The sequence below is a fragment of the Mirounga leonina genome, unplaced genomic scaffold, assembly GCF_011800145.1.
Source record: "Mirounga leonina isolate KUSES-001 unplaced genomic scaffold, KU_Mleo_1.0 Mir_176, whole genome shotgun sequence".
NCBI lineage: Eukaryota > Metazoa > Chordata > Mammalia > Carnivora > Phocidae > Mirounga > Mirounga leonina.
Genome location: NW_023270454.1, coordinates 7,394,649 through 7,416,538, shown reverse-complemented (window position 1 = coordinate 7,416,538; position 21,890 = coordinate 7,394,649). Strand labels below are relative to the sequence as shown.

General features: G+C 47.9%; 1 protein-coding gene across 3 annotated transcripts in view; it reads right to left on the bottom strand.

The window, feature by feature from the left end:
* PTK2B (protein tyrosine kinase 2 beta) overlaps positions 1–21,890 on the bottom strand; it is a 135,249-nt gene that overhangs the window by 54,570 nt on the left and 58,789 nt on the right. For all 3 annotated transcript variants that reach the window (XM_035022603.1, XM_035022602.1, XM_035022604.1), the window contains one exon: positions 4,286–4,529. In XM_035022603.1, the coding sequence (XP_034878494.1) occupies positions 4,286–4,492 (207 nt within the window). In that variant the 5' untranslated portion in view covers positions 4,493–4,529. The remainder of the gene's footprint in view (positions 1–4,285; positions 4,530–21,890) is intronic.

Here is a 21,890-nt window from a genome sequence, read left to right as displayed (position 1 = left end):
ACCATCACCATCATCATCTCCACCACCATCATCAATCCTCACCATCACCATCATCATCAGTCCTCACCATCACCATCATCATCAATCCTCACCATCACCACCACCCTCACCACCAATACCATCACAAACATCATCACCACTATCAACACTACCATCACGACCACCATCACCATCATCAACATATCATCACTAAGATCATCATCATCGTGACCTTTATGCCTAAGTTACCATCATCTCTTATCTGGATCACTGCAACAGCCACCTAACATCTCCCCACAACCATTCTTGCCTTCTTCCAATCTATTTTCCACTATGTAACTCAAGTGATCTTTTAAAAATGCAATCTCATGTCACTCATATGTTTAAACTATGTCACTGGCTTCCCACAAAAGATGGATGAAACTAAAAATTTTTAGCATAGTTTAAATAACCAAACTTGGGCATCTCTTAGCCTCAAACCTGCCATGTACCTTCTCATTCCAGGACCTTCGAGGTCCTGTCTACCTGAACCAGGGTTGCCATTCTTGACAACTCCCTCTTCCTCATTCTTTCATCTGCTGTCTTCTGCCTATATATCTTATGCTGGAAATATGCTGCTAACACTGTTCCTCTTGCCTTCTCTTCTTTCCTTCCCTTTATGATCAAAACCTCTCTGAAATGTTGGTTATACGCACTGTCTCCACTCTCCAACCAACTTTACAATGGCTTCTGCCCCCCATCTTTCCACTGAACGTGCCCAGCAAAAGATCATGGCACCTGTTACTGAAGCCAATGAACCTATTTTTTAGCCTTATCTCACTTGACCTTTTTGAGCGTCTGACACCGTTAACCACTCTTTCCGCAAAATTTCCTCTGCCTTTGTGTCCGTTGCCTGTTCTCTTGGTTCTTTTCATCTTTCCCTGGATAATTCTTCTTTTTCCCTCATCTGCCCCCTTTTCTCTATCAGCCTCCTAGAAGTTGCTTTCCCAGGGTTTCCAAATTGCAACTCTTTTTCACTTACTCTACTTACCCTTCTGTGGGTGATCCCATCCATTCACATGGTATCCATTGCATAATGACTCCCAAATCCTTCTCACTGGGTCCTTCCTCCCTCCTGAGCTCCAGGCCCGTGTGCCTCCATGGGGGTGTTTCACAAACACTTCAAACACAACACATGTAAAGCTGAAATCTCAGAACGCCCTTCCTGTCTCTGTTGGTATTCAATGAGTGGCCCCAACACCCAGTCAGTTACCGAAGCAAAAGCTTGAGTCATTCTTTTCTCCTTCCTTTCTCTCCCTCCCTACCTCCATTTAATCATCAAATTCTCTTAACTCTGCCTCCTTAGGTGCACTCAGATGTGTTGCTTGTCTTTGTTCCAATGCCACTCCCTTAGTTCAGGCCCTCATCATTTCCCGCCTGCACTATGGCCACGGCTCCCTAATCCATCTCCTGTCTCCAGCTTTTCCTTTCTCTTGCCCTTTCTGTACTGCTGTCAAAGTTTAGGGAAAACAGATTCTTAAATGATTTTCCAGAGAACTAGTGGTCCACCTTTCAAAAAGAAGGGTTTCTCAGGCAAATAAAAAATGGCTTAGTTCAGAAAACATCCCCTCTGTGGCCCTTTCTTAGTGATCCACCATGCATATCAGCATATTTAAAGTTCTGAGAAGTCCTGTCACAAAGGGTCTGTTTGGAATTGTTTAATCAAGCATTTCCCAAACTTCCTTGACCCTAAAACCCATTCTCCTGGACATACTTCTTAACATCTTGCAGAACATTATATACTGTTTGAAAACACCAATCTGATCATCTTACTTCTCTATTTGAAAATAGGACAGATATGTGGATACACACTAACAGAAGACAATTTGAACTTTATTCTATGAGCAATGAAAAGTCCTTGGAGATTCCTGAGTGGGGAAATGACCCAGCACTCAGGCAATCAATAGTTTTCAATGATCGAGCTCCTATGATAAGCTAGGTGCTTCTCATCTACCACCTCTAACCCTTACAACATAGCCACAGGTGGGCATAATGCCCAAGTGAGAAGACTGAAGCCAGGGTGGTCAAGTATTGGTCCTATGGTCATATAACCAATAAGGGTGGAGCAGTATCTGGCTCAGGGTCTAGGTGGCTTTAAAGCCATGGCTGTGTGCCTGAAGGACAGATTGGAAATAGGAAAATCTAAGGCTTGGACATAACTTCTTAGAAGGCTATCATTTCTTTCTTTGTTCTTTTCACCTTTGTTCTGACACCCAGATAATGCCTTGAGTACTAGCTGCTCTTCTTAAGCTTGGGTCTCATTGCCTTTTCTGTAGGACCACTGTTATTTTTTTTCCTCTTATGCACTCAGCAAGTCATCAGCTCCAGAAAAGCCTCTCTCCTGCTTAAAAACTGTGTCTCTCCTGAGTGCCTGTTCATGTCCAAATTTCTCAACTTAACATTCTAGGTCTTCTCTTATCTGCCATCAACTTTCCTTTCTGATCTTGACTTTGACACTTTTCTAAATATTACTCATATTACCCCAACCGAACTACTCACTGTTTAGCAGCCTCCCTGCTTTTGTTCTTGCTGTTCCCTCCTCTTGGAAAGTACCTATCCTTTTGGGTCCTTTTTCGCTGTAATTCCGTAGAACAAGTCCTAATCTGGGCCGACTAGATGCTCGCAGGTTTTTAGCATAAAAGGTCAGGGAGGTGCCTCCAAACTTGGAAAGCAGGTTAACTTCTGAAAATTAAACTAGTAAAACCCACAGTGGATGTCATCAGCTATCTGTGAAGATGATATAGCCAAAGGAAGTCTCAAAAAGTAGACAGCTAAGAAGATATGAAAACACATCCCTGGAAGGGAGGAAGAAGGTGCACAGAGCTTACTCTCAGGGCACAACTCTATCTACATGTCTGAAACCATAAGATGCGCAAACGAGACCCTTATCAAATCAATGACAGGAAACGGAGTGACCGAACCATGATCTATTATGATAATTGGCCAAGGCGGTGGCCTAATCAATTACATTCTGCTCTGGTGTATTGAAGCACGGCATGCACTGTAATAGATGGAAGACGGCTAAGGAGACAGATGAACAGGTGGAGAGACTGCCGACTAGAAGAGACACTCCCTGAGTATGAGGGATACTGACCTTTGGGACAGGGGAAGGATTGGTGATGAAGGGATTTGAAATAGTTCATCCAGCTTTCTCAAATGTGGTTAGTTTTCCTGAAAGTCCTCTGCTTCTTTTGTTCAAATGATAAATCCATCAAGCCACCTTTTGAAAACCTGTTTGGTTTCCTTGGACATCAGAAAGGGATACTCTGGGCAGTGGGAAAGGATATCCTCGTTGTCTCATGGGGCTGTTGGGAGGATCCAAGGAGGTAATGCATGCTGAGGGATGGATCTAGGCTGTACATAGTAATTGTTCAATAAATACAAGTGTTTAAAATCAATCAGTGTAGGGGCACCTGAGTGGCTCAGTCGGTTAAGCGTCTGCCTTTGGCTCAGGTCATGATCTCAGGGTCCTGGGATTGAGCCCCATGTCAGGCTCCCTGCTCAGCGGGGAGTCTGCTTCTCCCTCTGCCTCTGCCCCTCCCCCTCCCACTCCCACTCCCACTCATGCACTCTCTCTCTCAAATAAATTATAATAAAAAAACAATCAGTGTATTGTAACTCTGCTTTTAATGACAAATTCTTATAGATTTGCTTAAGGTGAACTGGCTTCCTGGTATCTAGGTGCTGTGATGACGTTGGGCACCCAAACCCACAAAACAGTTTCCATGGTCCTGGATGAGAATAAGCCAATGGAAGTCTTGCCTCATAAAGGACCTGGCAACCATCCACCTGGTCTAGGGCATCTCTAGTTCATTATCATCCTCCCACTTCCTTTCTCTAAGTGCCAAGCACATGTCTTAAGACGTTTTTGCTCTATTTTCAATGCAATCACTTGTGTATATCTCGAATCCCCATTCTATCAGAGCATATACTCCTTGAGGGTGAAGGCTCTTACATCCCTCGCAGAGCTCCAAATGTCATAAATCTTTAATGAGTTGAAATGAGTTGAATCAAAGACAAGGCAAATGATCTGGGGCTCACAAGAAGCCTCTAAAATCTGCCTCCCCCCCCTACCCCCATGAGGTTGGTTGCAGAATCCTGGAGAGGAGACCTGGACTTGCAGGCTAAGAACGTCTCTTCAGGTGTCCCCAGCCCAGGGAGCGGATGCAGGAGAGCCTGCAAGGCTGAAGGAGGGCTGCCCAGCTGCCCAGGAAGAAGAAGGAGAGACAGACAAATGAAGAGAGCAGGTCCTGCCTGCCACACTTACCTGGATCTCGGTCTGCACAGTGCATTTAACCAGTTTAAAGTTCTTCCCAGGGTTGAAGCTGTTGCTATAGAAGCAGACCTTGAGGATCCGCATGTCTTCCTTTTCCACATCGACTGGCACCACCACCATGGGCTCTGGAGGGCCTTCAGAAGGCCGACGTAACGTGCCCACCTTCACTCGGCTCAGGGGCTCGGACACCCCAGACATCCTCTCGGGCGGCAGCTAGCACCTGCACATTGCAGTCCTGTGGAGACAGCAGAGGGACAGCCCTGAAATGAGTCCGAGGAGGCCCACATGCCTCGTGCCCCAGGGACGGCACCCACCGAGCTCCAGGACCTAGCAAACCACACATTCCCCCATTCTCAAAAACTCCCCTTCAAGGCATACAGCTTTATGGACCGGGGGAAGCTGAAGCACAAAGGAGCAGTTTGGATAAACATCCGGGTCTGAAAACCGGCCCTCGAGCTCCCAGGCTGTGCGCTTTCTCTTCTAGAAGCCCCCTCTCTCCATCACATTTCTCCTCCCACACTGGGCTCCAAGGCAAGAGGCCCACACTTTGCAAAGGCAGCTGTGAGAGGGGGCGGCCGCAGCATGGTTCCAAGGCACAGCTGAGCAGAAAAAGCAAAGAGTTAGACACTAGAAAATAGCAGGAGAGAAACAGGGACAAGAGAAGAAGCAGAAGGGGAGAATGGGTGGCCTGGGGGGAGCTGGAATGGACAAGGCAGGAAATGGCCCAGGTGGGGGCCAGTCCATCAGCTGATGGCTTTGTCTGCCCCCACCCGCGGCTGCCAGCCCGAACTTTTGAGGCAGGAGGCCTTGGTCCCACAGGAACTCATCCTATAGCACATCGTTCATGGCACACAGGAGGATTCAAGGGGGACAGCACTCCTGCAGCCCAATTTGGGAGGTCTTTCTGTCAGGTGGGAGAGGGTTGGGCTGGGCCCCCTAGAACACCCAGCCCAGTTTGGATGACAGTTTGGTTGACACTTATATCGACGATAAGAATTCCAGGAATCTTCAGTTCTCCCTGAGTCCCCACAAAATGGGTCCTGTCCTCTTGATCCAACTCAACCCTGTGGGGTTTACTCCTCACTGGTCTAAAGCAGGAGCGCCCCAAGGAAACAGTAGGAAGTTTTATCTGATGATTCGTGGTGTCAATCCAGGCCCTGTGACCAGAGATGGCCTCGGAGTTGGCGTGTGGGGAGGCCTGGCATTGGTATTTTTATGTTTCCAAGGATTTTTCTAACATTTAGCCTGGGCCTGGGGGCCACCTTTCTAGACTAACCTTAGCTCTCATTCTGAATCCATTCTTACAGAAAAATGATCTCCTTTCTAACAAGAGACTGAGGTTCTAGGGGGACCGTGTTAGACCAGGAGCTGGGGGCCAAAGGATGGAGCTGGAATGTGAACACACAGATGTAGAGGCAAATATTTTAGAAGTGGAACCAGTTATGTTCACCCATTCACACTGTGCTGGACACCAGAAGGGAAGATGGAGACAGTCATTGGCTACAAGGAGCTGTTCCTTTTCAACAGGCGGTATGTATTATGAGGGCATGAAGGAGATGCTGTGAGGGCCAGGGAAGGAGCAGGGCATGCCCCTTCCATCAGGGGCAGGCAGACAATGGGCACAGCACCAGTCTGAGTCCAGAATTTGGGACAAGACAGATGGAGAAAAGAATATCCAGTTGGCCTTATTTTAGAGGTTAATATGTATATTCTAGAAGTATCCATGTCATTTTTCAATAAATATCGACTGAACATGTCCTGTGTGCCAATACTCTGCTAGGTGCTGAGCGTGTATCTCAGTTTCCCCACACCCTGAAGAAGGAGTCCAGAGGAAATAGCTTGAGAAGCAACCCCAGGAAGCCCACTGAGGAGGGGGGAAATGCGTGACAGGGAAGGGAAGACAGCCAAAGGAGGGTTATCAATAGAGTTACCACTTGGGCAGCTGCAGGGCAGTCCTGCTGGGAACTCTGGAAGCCAGGACATGCTGCGGAGCTACTCCACCCAGGGAGGGGAGGGGAGGGGGTTTCTGGGGGTATTTATACACCCCTCTTACAGCCGTCATTCCCAGCATTTCCAGCCAGTTCTGCACAAGGGCAGATTGGACTCGGGAGCCAGAGAAAGTCCTCAGGCACAAAGATGCAGATGCTGGTAGGCAGAAGTAAGCAGGAGAATACTGGAATGTCAAGGCCCAAGGGGTATTAGATGGGATGATGACAGATCTGCTATAGGATGTAAAGATGAGGGTAGGGTGTCCCGCCCCTAAAGAGTATACACTCTGGTCGTAGAGATAGGCACATGCACACACACACTCGTGCGCATGGGCACGCTCAGCACCAGACATATACGTAATTGGTCCCAGACTCAGGAACTGCTGTGTCTGTCTATTGAGCCAGGGGCCTGTGACCCCTGGGGATCTGTTTGTATGAACTAGTTTTCAGGCAGGGGCTTCATGACACAGTTTTGTAAAACAGGTGTTGGGATAGGAAGGAAATGGAGTGGCACATGGCATCCATCCCCAAATACCAGATGGAAGTCACAGGGCCTATGCCCACATCTGCAGGTTACACCACATGGCTTCTGGGCATCCACAATGAAGGGGATGGGGTGCCATTCAGGAGGTGCCCCCGGCCCAAACAGCATTCTCATCCAAAGAGTGCTGATGCTAGTGAGCACACAGGGGACACCCCAGGGACTCCCTGAAACACTGGGGAAAAGTTTGAGAGAGGAGTGTTAAGTAGAAATAACATGTCAGTAAAAGTCAAAAGATCTGGTGCAACTTGGGAGCCCCCATTTTCACATATTACGTGTGCCATTGGCTGAAGTTAAGAGCGAAGCAGGTAAGCCCTCTCTGGCAGGCAGAACGAGGGGCAGAGATAGAGCAGGTGACTTAGAAATCTTTGCTGGGGACAGAGGCCAGAGCAATGTCTGGCAGGGGGAAAGGGGTTGGACCCCCATGGAGCTTTTAGGGGCTTCAGCCAGGGGCACCATGAAATGTGGCGCTTTCAAATTCGAGCAGACAAGAGGATGTAAGCACGTGATGAGGACATGGAGCAAGAGGAACTCTCGTTCAATTGGTGCAAACTTTGGAAGACAGTTGGATGGTTACTTACAAAACGAAACATATTCTTACCATACGATCCAGCAATAGTGCTCCTTCGTATTTACCCAAAGGAGTTGAAAACTTATGTCCACACAAAAACCTACACATGGATGTTTATAGCAGCTTTATTCATAACACCAAAACTTAGAAGCAACCAAGATGTCCTTCAGTAGGTGAATGGGTAAATAATCTGTGGTACATCCAGACGATGGAATATTATTCAGTGCTAAAAAGATATGTTCTATCAAGCCATGAAAAGAAGGGGAGGAAACTTAACCATCTGAGCCACCCAGGTGCCCCAAGAAGGGGAGGAAACTTAACCATCTGAGCCACCCAGGCGCCCCAAGAAGGGGAGGAAACTTAAATGCATCTAACGAAAGAAGCCAATCTGAAAAGGCTGCATACTGTATGGTTCCAACTACATGACATTCTGGAAAAACTACAGAGACAGTAGAAAGATCAGTGATTTCCAGGGGCTGGGAGGAAGGAAGCGATGAATAGGTAGAGCACAGAGGATTTTCAGGGCACTGTAAATCCGCCCTGTGTGATATTATCTTAATGGATACCTGTCATTATACATTTGTCCAAACTCGTGAAGTGTAAGCATCAAGAGTGAACATTAACGTAAACTATGGATTCTGGGTGATAGCGATGTGAAATGTAGGTTCATCTATCATAGTAAATGTCCCACTCTGGTGGGGGGTGTCCACAGTGGGGGAGGCCGTGCATGTGTGTGGGTGGGGGTATATGGGAAATCTCCGGACCTTCCTCTCACTTTTGCTGTGAACATAATACTGGGCCAAAAAATAAAGTCTATTAAGAAAAAAATGTAATGATGAGAAACCATAGTGGGATCATTGACCCCCCTCTCCAGCCCACTCAGGAACTCGGGAGCTAGCCCCCACCTCTACCCTGAGCAAAGAGAAACATTCATAGTCTACATTGGACTGACACAGCCCACCCAGACTAATGCATTGACCATCGCCAATATGCCTGGAGGACCCTGGTTTCTTATCTTCATCAGTTTTTCCAGGCCCTTGGTTCAGGGGCCATCATTCCTAGTGGTCAACATGACTCCAGTTGAAATATTTTTGCAAAATCATTTTGGTCACTCAGGAGCTACTTTTTTTTTAATTTAAGATTTATTTATTTACTTGAGAGAGAGAGAGAGAGAGAAAGAGTGTGTGCATGGGGATGGGGGTGGGGCGGAGCAGAGGGAGAGAGAGAATCTTAAGCAGACTCTGCGCTGCTGAGTGTGGAGCCCAACACAGGGCTCGATCTCACAACCCTAAGATCACGACCTGAGCCAAAACCAAGAGTTGGATGCTTAACCAACTGCGCCACCCAGGAGCCCCAGCGTACTTCCACCTTCAGCCTGAGGTTAAGCCCCGTAGGTCTGCCTTTAATCCTTCACAGCAGTAACCTCTGGCTACCTACCTATTCCAAAAAATGTAAGTGCCTTATACCACCATCCTTGGAGATGGGGAGGGATGAGTATGCCCATTATACAGATGAGAAAACATAACAAAGTGTAAGCCATCTGGTCAAGGATTCCTGCTTGTTGAGTAGCCAACTCGGATCTCAGAGAAGGTTTGAATCCAAGCGCAGAGTTTTTCCCACTTTCCCATCTGCCTTCCAAGAAGGTGGTATCTCTTGATACTACTGGGATTGGCACAGACTCACGGAAGGAGGAATGTGTCAACTCAGCACTGACTATCCCCAGTCTGTGAAGAATCCTGAGGTCCTCTGGCTTAGGAAGCATTAGTCTTCCCAATCTAGGACTCGGTCATGAGAATTCCTGGGGGGCGGGGGGCGGGGAGGGACTCACGTGTTTGGTTAAAAGACGAGGGCCCAGAAAGGTGGTGCTACATCTTCATGGGCACACGGCCACTTCCTCAAGGGCACCCCAAATTCCCATCTGTCAGCACTGGTCTGCAATGGACTACCAACTGATCCCCCCAAACTCTCTGGAGCAGAGTAACTGAAACGTGTCATGTAAGGAGCACCTCAGACACCTGTCTTTGGGGTCTTGGAGATCATAGCCCTTGACCTCACTTGCAGGCTTCTCTCACTGTCCCTCTGCCAGCTCATTTTCTGGCTAGCTCTAAAACCTTGGGCCAGTTACTGAGCCTCTCTTGGCCTCATCTGCCTCACCTATAAAATGGGGGCAATGCTACCTGCCCTGTTTTCCTTATAGAGGGTTTGTGAAGATGAGATGCAAAAACATAAGCAAAAATTCATTATAAGCAATAAAGCTGAGCACAGACAAAAGGCTTTACCATCATGGTTATCACTTGCCTATTTTCCAAAATCTTGTCTGATTATCTGTATTCCCCATATCTTGTTCCCCCTGCCAATGGCTCTCCGGGGGGGTGGGGGGCGGGGGGCGGTGGGGGAAGTTCGTATTTGCAGCATTTGCCAATTTCCGTGGTGTAAATATTCCCACTCTGGCTGATTTCAAGCCACCAAAATATGCCCCTGAACACAGAGTTGGGATATGAGAACAATCCGCTGCCTCTAGCTATTGTTTCTGACAACAGAACTTGTCTATTTCTCCAGATTTTGCCAGATGACTTGAATTTCTCATCACTGGCTTGCCTCTGTATTTTGACGATCCCTAAATCCTCTGACTCTCAACTTGCGAGCCAAACGTGCTGCCCCTTTTTCCAGTCAAGACCTGGACCCCCAGCCTGGAGATTCCTCCCTGCATCCCAGCCTGCCCCAGCCCCTGCAAGCAGTGTCAGAGGAGAGAAGGTCCCGTAGCACCAGCGGAAACCCTGGCTCTGAGCCATCATGGGCTCCAGCTTGCCTCCCAACCCAGACCTGCCCAAGTCCAAATCAAAGAACAACAAACACAAGGAAATGGGCTTAAATTAAAACAGGAAAAGTTTTGATTGGCTATAAGAATGTCTCAGCCAAAACCTGAAAAGGGTAGTAAGGGAGGCTGTACAATCTCGGAGTCCCTGAAGTCTTCAGGAAGAAAATAAATGACACTCTTCCCGAATGGCAAGACATTCACCTGCCGAAAGGAGGTGATGCTGAAGCAGGATTAAGTCCCACCCAGATCCTCTGGGTTACCACTGGGCCCAGGGCTGTGTTCCCGGCAGGGGAAGAGGACAGGGTCATGGGTGTCAGTATCACAGAAAAATACAGTCTTGCACTTGAAGACATTGTTGGGTAATGTTCTGTCTTTATTGAACACATCCTGTGTGCCAGGAAATTTGTGCAAGTAATCGCCAAAGACGAGAGGGCTGGTGTCGTGTCCTGCCACCGGGCTTAGGGGGTGGTACCCAGCTCTGCCATCAGCTGGCTCTGAGGCCTGGAGGCATCAGGCCAGATGGGTCAGAGTTCCCAAACAGCAGCTGGTACGGGGATGATGGCCTCTGATGTTTTCCAGTGACCATGGCAAAATGGGAAAAATATGGACACTAGAGAGAATTTATCATAAAGCTCAACGTATTCTTTTTTTTTTTTTAAGATTTTATTTATTTATTTGAGAGAGAGAATGAGAGAGAACACATGAGAGGGGGGAGGGGCAGAGGGAGAAGCAGACTCCCTGCCGAGCAGGGAGCCCGATGCGGGACTTGATCCAGGGACTCCAGGATCATGACCTGAGCGGAAGGCAGTCGCTCAACCAACTGAGCCACCCAGGCGCCCAAAGCTCAACGTATTCTTTTTGAAGGGCAGGGTTTTGTTCTAACTTTATGTCTTTCCACCTTTGTTGGTTTTCCAGCGCTCATTTGTTTATCAAGCGACAATGACAGTCTCTGGCAAATGACATTAAAGCTGGGCCTCTCAGAGAGTCAGATGCGGGAGCAGATGCTGGGATGCATAAAATGCACTGTCTTGAGGAGTGGAAGTTCTGCCCGTGATCTGAGGGAGCATGGAGAGGGACCATTAGTCAGAGACGTGGCATACTGTCCGGGAGAAGGTGCACCCACCTGCTCACCTGACTCATCAAACCAGGGTTGAAAACTCGTGTCCTCGGGCTGCCATGTCTCGTAAGTCTGGGGTGTTGCTCGCCGTGCGCCTCAGGGTCAGGCAACGTGGTGGCCTTCAAACCTCTGCCGCTGATCCTTTGTGTGACCTGGACAAGGTCACCTTGCTAAGCTTCAGTTTCCTCTCTCGGGGGCTGGGGCTAACATTACCTATCCTGCAGAATTTTCTGGAGAATCAGAGACTACTTCTGTAAACTCCCTGGCACATGTATTTTTTTAAGGGCCTGTGACTTGGCAGAAGAAAGAACCAGAAACTCCACACCAGTCCCTACTTGCCAAACACTAGACCGGCCCAGTGAGTCCGGGATTGGCTCCTTCCGCCTCCACAGTTCTGATGCTGCCTTTGTGCCAACAGCCACCTTCCTCCATCCGCCTGCCCACCTGGAAAGCTCAGCCCTATCTCCCGCTCTCTGCGCACACACACAGGGCCCTCGTCTGTCCTGAGAACACCACAGAAGCGTGGAAGGAAGCCTCACGAGAGACTGTCACAATGTAAGCCCCTTGGATCTAGCAGAAGCGAGCAAGTCACGAGACACATGCTTTATTTCCACTCTGTCTCTGAGTCACTTCCTCTTGCTGTTTCCACATCAACGGAATGGGGAACACAGGCCTGTCCTCTGCAAAGACCTGCTGAGAGCAGCCACTTAATTAATTGGCAGTGACCTCGCTGTCTCAGGGAGCCAGGCTTGCGTTTCTGGGCGAGCTGGGCCCTGCTGGGGCCACGTGGTGCACCCCCCGCCTCCAGAGCCCGAGCCCTTTCAGCCCCTACTTCCTGCGGGGCCAGCGTGGTGCCCGCTCCAGGCCCCCCAGTCCGTTACTTGGTTAAGCCCTTCCCCTCCGCTCCGAGCATCCCTCCCCATTACCTCTCGAAGGAAGGAGCCAGAAAGGTGGTAATTATCCCCCAGCTGTAATTCAATGTAATTCAAAAAGCATTTACTGAGACTCTGGCACATTTTCAGCTCGCCACCCCCACGCACGTCACCCACTCAGGAGTGTTCTCTTGTCAGCACCTACCAACCCAGAGGCCAGTTGACGTGGGGCTGGCGGTCAGGGTGGCAGAAGGGGAGCAAAGAGATGCGTGACCCCATCCTTCCTTGTTCCTGTTCTCCTTCCTACTTCAAGGACTTTGATTCCTAGAGCTAGGCAGACCTCCTGTGTACCCTCTGGGGTCCACTGCTCCCCCAACCCTTGCGAAAATCCCCGGCACCTTGCTCCTTATTTGCCAGTTCATGAGTGATTTTGGCTGGCCTGCTTTTGTCCCTCCTTCCTCCCTTCCTCCTCCCTCCCTCCTTTCCTTTCTTCCTCCGCATCCCCCCCCCCCCCACCTTTCTGCCTTCCTATGTTTTAGGAGGCATGCCAGACTCCAGACATAACGCAGCTAAACAGAAGAGGGAAGAGGGTCTCTGTCCAGCAGAGACTCATAATCCAGTAAAGAGGAAAAAGATGAACACAATACAGCCACAGCCTGGTATGGGATCTAATAGGGGTCCACACTTGGTGCTTGAGGAGCACGGAAGAGCCCTGGCTCAGGGGGCCCCAGGATCTCAGGAAAAGGGGACACAGCAAGATCAGAAACCGTGTGACAGGGCATAACACTGGTGAGGAGGGTGGCGAAGGGTGTTGGGAAGTGAGACGAGACGGTGGCAACACGCTAAGGAATTTGAACTTCACCCTGCGGAGAAGCAGATTTTCATTTAAAAGATAAAATTCGGGCTAGAGGACGAAGCACAGGTGTGAGCTGGGAGGCAGCGGGGCCGTTCTGATGATGCACCCGGGTCCGCGGTTCACAACCGGGGATGCAGGGGAAGGGTGACCCAACCTGGAGCCTTTGCCAATTTCCCTGGTGTAAGTGCCTTCATGGCTGATTTCAAGCTGTCGATGTGACTTTGCGGAAAGGGCCCTTGGGGACAAATGGGTGCCATCAGCTAGTGAGAGCTGATTCTGGCACACCGCAGCCTGAACGGTAGCTGGGCAGGGGCTGGGGGGCACATTTCCGAGGACCTGCCTCCAGCCTGCCTCCGACCTGACCCTTGACCCTTCACATCTGGTCCAGCAGTCTCCCCAGCCCAGCATTCAGGACAGCAACATACGAGGTGTCCAGAAGCCTGGAGTTTTTTTTTTTTTTCCTAATTATTATGTTAATCCCCATACATTACATCATTAGTTTTTGATGTAGTGTTCCATGATTCATTGTTTGCGTATAACACCCAGTGCTCCATGCAGAATGTGCCCTCCTCAATACCCACCACCAGGCTAACCCATCCTCCCACCCCCCTCCCCTCTAGAACCCTCAGTTTGTTTCTCAGAGTCCATAGTCTCTCATGGTTCGTCTACCCCTCCGATTTCCCCCCCTTCATTCTTCCCTTCCTGCTATCTTCTTCTCCTCCTCCTCCTCCTCCTCCTCGTCCTTCTTCTTCTTCTTCTTCTTCTCCTTCTCCTTCTCCTTCTCCTTCTTCTTCTTCTTCTTCTTCTTCTCCTCCTCCTCCTCCTCCTCCTCCTCCTCCTTCTTCTTCTTCTTCTTCTTTTTTTTCCTTAACATATATTGCATTATTTGTTTCAGAGGTACAGATCTGAGATTCAATAGTCTTGCACAATTCACAGCGCTTACCAGAGCACATACCCTCCCCAGTGTCCATCACCCAGCCACCCCATCCCTCCCACCCCCCCACCACTCCAGCAACCCTCAGTTTGTTTCCTGAGATTAAGAATTCCTCATATCAGTGAGGTCATATGATACATGTCTTTCTCTGATTGACTTATTTCTCTCAGCATAACACTCTCCAGTTTCATCCACGTTGTTGCAAATGGCAAGATCTCATTCCTTTTGATGGCTGCATAATATTCCATTGTATATATATACCACATCTTCTTTATCCATTCATCTGTCAATGGACATCTTGGCTCTTTCCACAGTTTGGCTATTGTGGACATTGCTGCTATAAACATCGGGGTGCACGTACCCCTTCAGATCCCTACATTTGTATCTTTGGGGTATATACCCAGTAGTGCAATTGATGGATCATATGGTAGCTCTATTTTCAACTTTTTGAGGAACCTCCATACTGTTTTCCAGAGTGGCTGCACCAGCTTGCATTCCCACCAACAGTGTAGGAGGGTTCCCCTTTCTCCTCATCCGCGTCAATACCTGTCGTTTCCTGACTTGTTAATTTTAGCCATTCTGACTGGTGTGAGGTGGTATCTCACTGAGGTTTTGATTTGGATTTCCCTGATGCTGAGTGATGTTGAGCACTTTTTCATGTGTCTGTTGGCCATTTGGATGTCTTCTTTGGAAAAATGTCTGTTCATGTCTTCTGCCCATTTCTTGATTGGATCATTTGTTCTTTGGGTGTTGAGTTTAAGAAGTTCTTTATAGATTTTGGATACTAGCCCTTTATCTGATATGTCATTTGCAAATATCTTCTCCCATTCTGTCGGTTGTCTTTTGGTTTTGTTGACTGTTTCTTTTGCTGTGCAAAAGCTTTTTATCTTGATGAAGTCCCAATAGTTCATTTTTGCCCTTGCTTCCCTTGCCTTCGGCGATGTTTCTAGGAAGAAGTTGCTGCGGCTGAGGTCGAAGAGATTGCTGCCTGTGTTCTCCTTTAGGATTTTGATGGACTCCTGTCTCACACTGAGGTCTTTCAACCATTTTGAGTCTATTTTTGTATGTGGTGTAAGGAAATGGTCCAGTTTCATTCTTCTGCATGTGGCTGTCCAGTTTTCCCAACACCATTTGTTGAAGAGACTGTCTTTTTTCCATTGGACATTCTTTCCTGCTTTGTCAAAGATGAGTTGACCATAGAGTTGAGGGTCCATTTCTGGGCTCTCTATTCTGTTCCAGAAGCCTGGAGTTTTAAGATGTGCTTCTCCCTCCAAGGAACTTCTGTTATTGTCCAGTCTCCTAAAGGTTGTAATTTTCAAAACCACATTCTTTGTCATCTCTAACCCTAAACTAAATTCTTTCCCAGCTTCTCCACTTTGAGTCATGATCTCAACTCTTTCCTTTTCTCCCAGCCTTCGACTCCAGCTAATCTCATTTCCCTGTCTGTGTGCATTACAGAGTTGGTCTTTGAGCCGGAAAATTTGGTACCGTGACAAATCAACGCTTCAGCTGGGCATTTGACTGAGTTCTTCCCCATTTTCTTGAGAGGTTAATGAGGAGTGCAGATGATGAGCAGATGAATTCATTAGCAGTCAAATGGTTTCTTCATCAACTACTGGTCGAGCATCTATATTCACTTGGGGACCGACTGCTATTTTAACTGGCCTTTGTTCACACCTTTTAATTTGGCATTAAAGAGTTTGTGGTTATCAGACAAGATGCTCCAAGTTAAGCACAGGATGGGGAGAGATTGTGACTTTAATTACAGGCCATAAAGGACCCCTGAAATCTGCAATAGGTTGGTAAGACATGCCAAGTGTAACAAAACACAACTGGTAAAATAGGATAAATATGAAGATCTTTACGTAGATTTAAAAAAAAAATCTTCCCTAATCTGGGATGAGGAAGATGTGGTTTAGCAACAGCACAGGTTAAACAAAACTGGGGTTTAAACTGTCTGTGAACTCATGGTTAGTCACTACGATATGGCTGCCAAAAAGATCAGTGCAGTTTTGGGGCTATTAGAAAATCCCTAAAATAAGGACGGTGATTTTCCCCGGGGCTCTGCATAGATGTGACCCATCAGCAGCACTACTAGCCCAGGGACCCTGAGGCTTGACAGGTCGCATTCTAGGGGAAGGACATTCAGAGCCCTGGGAGCCTGGGGACTGTCACATGACACAGAAGGAACAGGAGAGTGGACTCCCGGGAAGTGAGGACAGGATTGCTGGTTTCAAATGGTTGTAGGGCTGCCAATGCAAAAGATGGACTGCACTCTTTCATCCAAGTCAAGGATTAAAAACCGTGCAACAGACAGACAGGAGGGAAGAGGGTCTTTACGTTGTGCAGATGACACACTTTCCAGAGTATTTGCACTCTTGCTATCTTGCTGACATCTCCCAAGGCAGAAGTCATTCCGTTTGGAGGATGAGGAAAAGCGACCGAGCAGCTTGCCTAGGCTCACCTTTATTAAGTGGCAGAGGCCGGACCAGAGCTTGGATTTCCTATTTTAACCCAACAAATGCAAGTTGGTGCTGACAACTCTAATCCCGTCAGGGAGCCCCCCGCCCTGGCTTTGTCTCCACACATCCAGGTTATTTCTGTGCCAGAGACAACAGCTCAGATGAACACTGCTTTTCTGTGTGGCCCCACTATTCTGCTCAAACAGAAACTTACATGTAAGCTCATCAGTTTCTAGCCAGGCAGTGGGAAAAGGAATACCAGCCTTTGACATATTAATATGTGTAATAATGATGGCGATGTCAACTTTTATTTTTAAGTTATCTCTTAAGACACATTTAATAAACAGGAAAAAAATCAACCACAGAAATCGACAATAAAAAAATTTGACTTTTTTTTTTCAGCGAAAAAGTACAAACCCAGTACTAACAATTGTCTCCCTCATCTATTGCCACCTTGAAAACAGCTAAAACATCCTCTTGAACAAGCTTCTCCACCTGTCAATCCCCAGTCTGCTCCTCTTTGCAAATCCAGTACACAAATTTGCTTTATGTAAACAGATATCAAAACCATTAAACATGACGATGGCCCCCATCTGCACCCTACAGCCATCAGCTTTCATTTTAATGTGGATTGGATAAAACAGCAATTTAGACACCCTGTCAAGCAAACAGGATGCCACCTGTGTGTGAAAAGACTTGAGGAAATTAAAAATAGATGGAAAAATCCTCAGCAGTTAAAAATGCTAATGACAACAACTTTGAGGTACCACTACAAATCGACTAAAAAAGCCAAGACACCAAGAGAAAAAGAATAAAAATCTTATGTTTATGGCCTTGAAATGAAGCTGGGACAATTGCCAGGTGATTCAGAACTGGCTTTCTGAAGGCAGGCTGGTTAAATATAAAGCAACTCCCATGTACGGACCTGGTCCCTCAACCTTGGGAAATGCACCCCATATATCTAACCGGGGAGAGCATGGATCATTTGCACAAAGATGTTCATACCTGTACTATTTATAAGAGTGAGATTGTAAAATCAGAACAAAATCCTCAGGGCACTGCTTGGGGGGTGGGGGGATTCTAGGCAATATCAATAATGATAAACTCGATTAAAATATGAGCAGGGGTAATACATGAAAATATTTGTATAACAAAGCGAAGTGACAGGAAATGAAGCTCACATCCTGATTATAATGACATAAAAATGCATCTACATTTAGAATGACATATAGACAAAAGATCCTAAGTTCTTTGACTGTTAAATTGGTTAAATATATGAAAAAAATCAGTGACTTCCGTACAGATAGAAGCCAGCCCTCTCTCCAACGTCCACCTTGACCTCCCTGTGTGACACAATCCTCCTTTCTGAGCTCTGCACGTAGCCCGGAGAGGGGCCAATCCTCTGCCCCAAAGCTAGCCTAGAGAGCAAACAGGCCCTGGAACTCCAGATTTCTGGATCCCCTCCACAGTCAAGATTGGGGGTGAATAGGGTAGAGAGATATCCCAATATAATCTGCCAAGAGAGCCCCAGGACTAGACAGTTCTCTTCAACTGCAGACAGTCCTCTAACAGCACGGCAGGGAGCCTTGCCCCCCTGGGACCCTGAGTGTGTGCCCTCTTCCTTCCTCCACCTCTGCACGCACACCGAGGGGCTCACTTCTGAGAACTAGTAGCATTTCCCTAGACTGACCCTGGGCCAACACCTTACATGCACGATGAGCCCATTCAATCCTCATTAACACACTTAAAATGTAGGTACTCTTATCATCCATCCCACGGATGAGGGAGGTGAGGCTGAGCCGAGTGACTTCCAGAAGGCCACACAGCAAGTAGAGAGCAGAGCTGGGGCTCTTTACCCCCACACCCTGCAGTGATGCAGGGTCCCGGGCTGCCTGTGAAGGTGGTCTCACTCGGCCCATAGACACCCCCAGGGCACTGTCCTTTGGGGCTCTAGATTCTAATCATGACAAGACTAGACTGTTGGATCTGCAATATGGTCTCAAACAGCACCTGGTCCCATGGTTTCCTCACCCTGGTTGTGTGCTCACGTGTCAGTATATATATTGACAAAGACTTTCTCCTTGACCAAATTTCAGTCAGGTTCCTTTGAGTCCTCCGCTCGACCAGGAAGCTTCGGCTTCCGTCTTTGCCCCCATGGAGTCCATCTTTAGCAAGACTCCTGCTAGGTGGCCTTAGCCAGAATCCCCCACTTTCTACAGCTGATTATTCTTGATATCTGATCGAATTTCTCAACCCGCCATCCCCATCCCCCAGGTAATACCGATCGCCCTGGCCTGCCTTTAGCAGCAATCCTGTTAAGTCCATTTAGAAAAGAATTACCCTGTAGCAATTTTCCATCCACTGATCCCCCACCCTGCTCCTTGGCTATAAATCCCTACTTTTCCTTGTTTTATTTTCATGACTTTCCCCCACGGCAAGCCCCATTGCTGTCGTCCTCCTAAATAAAGTTCGCTTTACCATCTTTAACAAGTATCTGAATAATTTTTCTGTAACAATGTAGACATAAGTAGATGGTTACATTGCAAGTCTCAGTGCCACCCTAGTGAGTGGTGACCTCTGGGGCTGGGTCCAGCCACCTGTACTTTTTACTGACATCCCAGGTGACTCTGATAGTCACCCACAGGCGGCGGGGGTGCGGGTGGGACAGTGGGTTTGGCGCTTGTCTCTCTGGAGAGAATTGAGTTTCAAAGAGGCTGACGTGAGGATTCTTGGCTGGGACCAAGATCTCCTGATTCCCTGGCTGGAGGCCTCTCATTACCAGGACAGGTCCTATAGTTACAATTGGTTCTTAAACACAGAACCTTCCTAGGTGTCTTTGAGCCTCTTATTTCAGAGCACAGTAGTAGTTTCTGTTTCAGTCTCTTGTTACCCAAGCCCATTATTGGGAAATAGAAGAAACAGGTGGTTTCAGTTATTCAGAGCTCAGAAAATTGGGGGGAACCCTGGTCTTTTAAAACTCTAGCCACGGTCGGGAATGCTGAGCACAGCAGCGAGAAACCCCCAGCCTCTCACCCTTCTCCTGCCATCTTCCCAAACACTACTCCAACTGGGGGAGGATCTTTTTCTTCCCTGGCGAGAAAAACAAAATGAAACACGAAGGGAAAAACCCAACCCCGAATTTTCTGAGCCCGAAGGGAGGCAAAATTACTGTTACTTTTTTAAAAGAGCTATGGAAGGGAAAGGTCTCATGGACCCTAGGTCAGGCATAGAAACTAAGCCAGGTGACCAGGCTAGGCCAGGAAAGAACTGACCTGTAGGGTCTGCTGTGGGACACTATTTGAGTAGGAGGCCCTGATAATGGGGGTCTAAGGGCTCAGCAATGTGCCATCAAAAAAAAGAAAAGTAGGGACACCTGGGTGGCTCAGTCGGTTAAGTGTCTGCCTTCGGCTCAAGTCATGATCCCACGGTCCTGGGATTGAGCCCCACATCGGGCTCCCTGCTCAGCATGGAGCCTTCTTCTTCCTCTCGCTCTGCCCCTCCTCCCTGCTTGTGCTCTCTCTCTGTCTCTCTCTGACAAATAAATAAATAAAATCTTAAAAAAAAAAAAAGGAAAAGGAAGAAAAAAGAAATGCAGAGTGTTTCCCCATATCACTGTCCTTCTCGCGGAGGTACAGGGCTGCACTCCTACATTGACTCCCATCTGCCCGGAAAGGTAGTTGATAAGGAGACCACTTAGGCATATGCGATCAAGGTAGTGCAAAAACTCCAAGGACTATATGCATACCCGCTACACAAACACACTGCCATGGTTGCAAGTAGGTTGTAGGCAGAAAGGGGGACACAGAGAAAATGAACCAGCTGTACTGGAAAGGTAATTAAGTTTTCCTTTTGAATGGGTTTGGCCTCAATGATGAATAGTTCTCAAAAAATCACTTTGGCTACCTGTATGGATACACTGGAGCCACGCCCGGAAAGAACGAGGTGCCCACCACCTACTTCCAGCCCCAGCAGCCCACAGTCCTGGGCTCTCGGGCTGTAAAAATCACGAATCCAGCTCCCCCTACTCCCCCATGCCAGGGATAAGTCTATGTTTGACATAAGAGCCCTCGGCCCTTTCTGCCTTTAGCTCTTATTTCATTGAGGTTTCCAAAGTGCACAGGAAGTCAGAAAAAAGAACAGCAACCCACTTCTCCACAGCTTCACCACAGACTTGAGGCAGGAGGGAGAGAGGGCAGCGGTACTCAGAAAGTGCTCTGTAGGCAGGGGGGTGAGGGGAGCGAGAGCGAGCGCTGGGGCCCCTCCCCTCCCACAGGGCTGAGGCTGGAGGGAGGGCCGGTGGCTGTTAGGTCCATACCCAGGTCTTCAAGAGCCTCCAGAGGTGCCCCCCGCCCCCCATTCTATTCTTTCCTTCTGTTGACCGAGAATTTTCTCATCCCTTACGTGCACACACAGAAAATGATGACGTTTAATTCTTTGGAATCACATTCAACTTCAATGACAGAATGATCCTTTGGTAACGTGGCCAAGTCACCTCACCTGTGGGGACCTCAGGTTTCTCATCAGAGAAAGTGAAGAGATTAGGGGATAGGAACGTGTTTCCAACAAAGTCTTGAGCATGAATATTTCAAACTGTTAAAAGCCATAGCCCAGTTCCTGAGGTGGTTTGACTCTGCATTGTTTGGCAGAAAATGTTTCAATGTTTGCGGAACCCCCAAAACACTTTTCAGAGTCCCCGATATCCAGGATAAAGCCGCAGGACCAGATTAGATGCTTCCCAAAGTGCCCTCTTGGATCTAAAATTCTGGGAGCTAAAATCATTAGCCACAGGAAAGCCCCTGGGTTGTTGCGGGAGAAATGAGAGGCTGAGAAAAAAAAATGTGAGGGGTGGGAAAAGAGAAAGACAAAAAAGAAAAAAAAGGACAATGACTTGGGATATGGATATCAGGGAAAACAGAGCAACTAAAATGATAAACTCATCTGTGGTGAGAATCAGCTCTGAAGGGGCTTATAAATTATCTTTTTTTTTTTTTTAACCTCCTTTGTTTTGTAGATGAGGCCAGAGATGTTGAGTGAGTTCCCCAAAGACACAGAGCTGAACTCTTGATTGTGGGAAACAGAGCAGGGGCCCTCTGAAGGGTAAAACCACAGGACTGAAGTCTTTGTTGGGAGGCCCATGTTACCCAGAGTAAATCCCCTGGCAGGTGCAAGAGTCCAAGTGATCTCTTACAGACCGACCATGCAGATGACACCAGTCAGGTCAGGTACAGAGTAACACAGAGGAGGAAGCCTCTGTTCTCTAGAACCTTGCACACCTGCACCCTATGCCTCTCTGATCTTTACCTCACCCTGCCCACCATGGACTGCAGAGGCTTCTTCCAACCCAAATGTTGGTGCTTGCCTGCCCAGAATGTGGTAGACAGGGTGTCTATTTTCTTTCTTTCTTTCTTTCTTTCTTTCTTTCTTTCTTTCTTTCTTT